The following is a 2,382-nucleotide window of genomic DNA, read 5'->3' as shown; positions in this document are numbered from 1 at the left end:
ACCAAAAAAGAAAACTATAGGCCAATATTCCTGATAAACATAGTTGCAAAATTTCTCAGCAAAATACTAACAAACTGAATCTAACAGCATATCAAAAAGATTATATACCATGATCAAGTTGCAAGGATATTTCAACATATGAAGATCACTAAATGTGATAAATCACATCATCAGAATGAAGGACAAAACCATATGATCATTTTAATAGATGGAGAAAAAGTGCTTGATAAAATACAACATTATTTCATGATAAAAACTCTCAACAAACTAGGTATAAAATGAACATACCTCAAAACAATAAAGGTTATATATGACAAACCCACAGCTAACATATTAGTACTAATATTATACCGAATGGGGAAATGTTGAAAGCCTTTCCTCCAAGATCTGGAACAAGACAAGGATGCCCACTTTCACCACTGTTATTCAACATAGTACTTCAAGTCCTAGCCAAAGCAACTAAGCAAGAGAAGGAAATAAAAGGAATCCAAATTGGAAAGAAGAAATTCAAACTGTCCCCATTTATAGACAATATGATTTAGAAAAACCTAAAAACTCCACCAAAAAACTGTTAGAACTAACAAACAAATTCAATAAAGTTGCAGGATACAAACTCATCATACAAAAAGCATCAGCATTTCTATTTGCTAATAATGAACAATCTGAAGAAGAAAGCAAGAAAGCAATCCCATTTACAATAGCTAGGAAAAAAGCAAACCCAGAAGTAAATTTAACCAGAGGTGAAAAATCTCTACAATGAAAAACTATAAGATACTGATGAAAGAAAATTGAAGAGGACACAGGAAATGAAAAGATATTACATGTTCATAGATTAGAAGAATATTGTTAAAATGTCCATACTGCCAAAAGTGATGTACAGATTCAATGCAATCCCTATCAAAATACCAATAACATTCTTCCCAGAAACAGAAAGAACAACCCTAAAATTTATATGGAATGATTGAAGACCCTGAATAGTCAAAGCAATCCTGAGCCAAAAGAACAAAGCTGGAGATATCACACTACCTGACTTCAAAATATACTACAGAGCTATAGTAACCAAAACAGCACGGTGCTGGCTTAAATATAGACACATAGACCAATGGAAAAGAATAAATTAAGAACACAGAAATAGCTCTTTGGCCCTGAGGTCCTACAAAAGGCCAGAGGAGTACAGGTACTCAGGGAGGCTGCACAGTCCCGGGCCTATATTGATCACCACGTCCTGCTTGGAGCCACGCTTGGAGCCGTGCACCAGCCAGATGTTGGCACGGTTGCCCAACTCATAGAAGCGTTCTTGAATCCAGAAGATACTACCACCTAGAGACTTGTGGGCATACCACTCGAGCACCAACATGCTGGGCAGCGGTGCAGCCAGGCGGATGCCTTTCAGAATTTGCCCACTCATCTAGTATAACTAGTTCTGATGGCTGGGAATAAAGGAAGAGGAGGATGTGCTGCTTATACCTTTAATATTGAGGCTGTTGGATTTAGCAAAGGTGAAAAGTTACCTTATGTAGTGTTGAAACCACCCCCACTATTTCCTGATGCAGATTATAAATCGGTGGCACTGAAAACAGAAAATGAAGAGTATATACTGGCTTTGAAACAGGAGTTGAGAGAAACAATGAAAAGAATGCCTTATTTTATTGAAACACCTGAAGAATGACAGGATATTGAAAGGTATAGTAAAAGATACATGAAGGTATATAAGGAAGAATAGATACCAGATTGGAGAAGACTTCCAAGAGAGATGATGTCAAGAAATAAATGTAAAAACACAGGCCCAAAACCCAAAAAGGCAAAAGACGCAGGCAAAGGCACTTCACTCACTAATACTTCAGATGTGTTGAAAAAAATTGAGGAATTGGAAAAGAAAGGTGATGGTGAAAAATCAGATGAGGAAAATGAAGAGAAAGAAGGAAACAAAGAGAAAAGTAAAGGTGATGATGATGACGATGATGCTGTAGACGAGGAGGAATATGACGAAGATGAGCAAGAAGAGGAAAATGACTACATTAATTCATACTTTGAAGATGGAGATGATTTTGGCATGGACAGTGATGACAACATGGATGAAGCAACCTATTAAGCATGAAATTTTTCAAAAAATATTTTTGTGATGCAGCTTTTGAACATTTGGACAGATTTGTTTTGTATTGTTTTCCGATAAGAAATAAGTATTTTTGTTTCTGGTTTTATTTTTTTGGACAAATATTTGTTACCAAAATATGCAAAACCACTTTGAGTTTACATACTAGTTACCTTACATATTAGTCCCTGACATATTCTAAACACCTCTGCCATCTCTCTTATGTACTCTTGTGGATTTTTTTGTATTATTTGAATATGAATGTGTGTAAAGAATTTTTGCTCTCTTAA

The 2,382-nt window shown here is 35.6% G+C and overlaps 1 protein-coding gene across 1 annotated transcript; it reads left to right on the top strand.

Moving 5' to 3' along the window:
- The first annotated feature begins 1,426 nt into the window (after positions 1-1,426).
- LOC105489376 (RNA polymerase III subunit G) lies at positions 1,427-2,142 on the top strand. The gene is given in 1 exon segment (XM_071085835.1): positions 1,427-2,142. A coding segment is annotated over 1 exon segment (666 nt). The 3' UTR covers positions 2,093-2,142.
- The last annotated feature ends 240 nt before the right edge of the window (positions 2,143-2,382 follow it).

Source organism: Macaca nemestrina, chromosome 19, assembly GCF_043159975.1.
Source record: "Macaca nemestrina isolate mMacNem1 chromosome 19, mMacNem.hap1, whole genome shotgun sequence".
Classification (NCBI taxonomy): Eukaryota; Metazoa; Chordata; class Mammalia; order Primates; family Cercopithecidae; genus Macaca; species Macaca nemestrina.
This window is presented reverse-complemented; position numbering and strand designations above follow the sequence as displayed.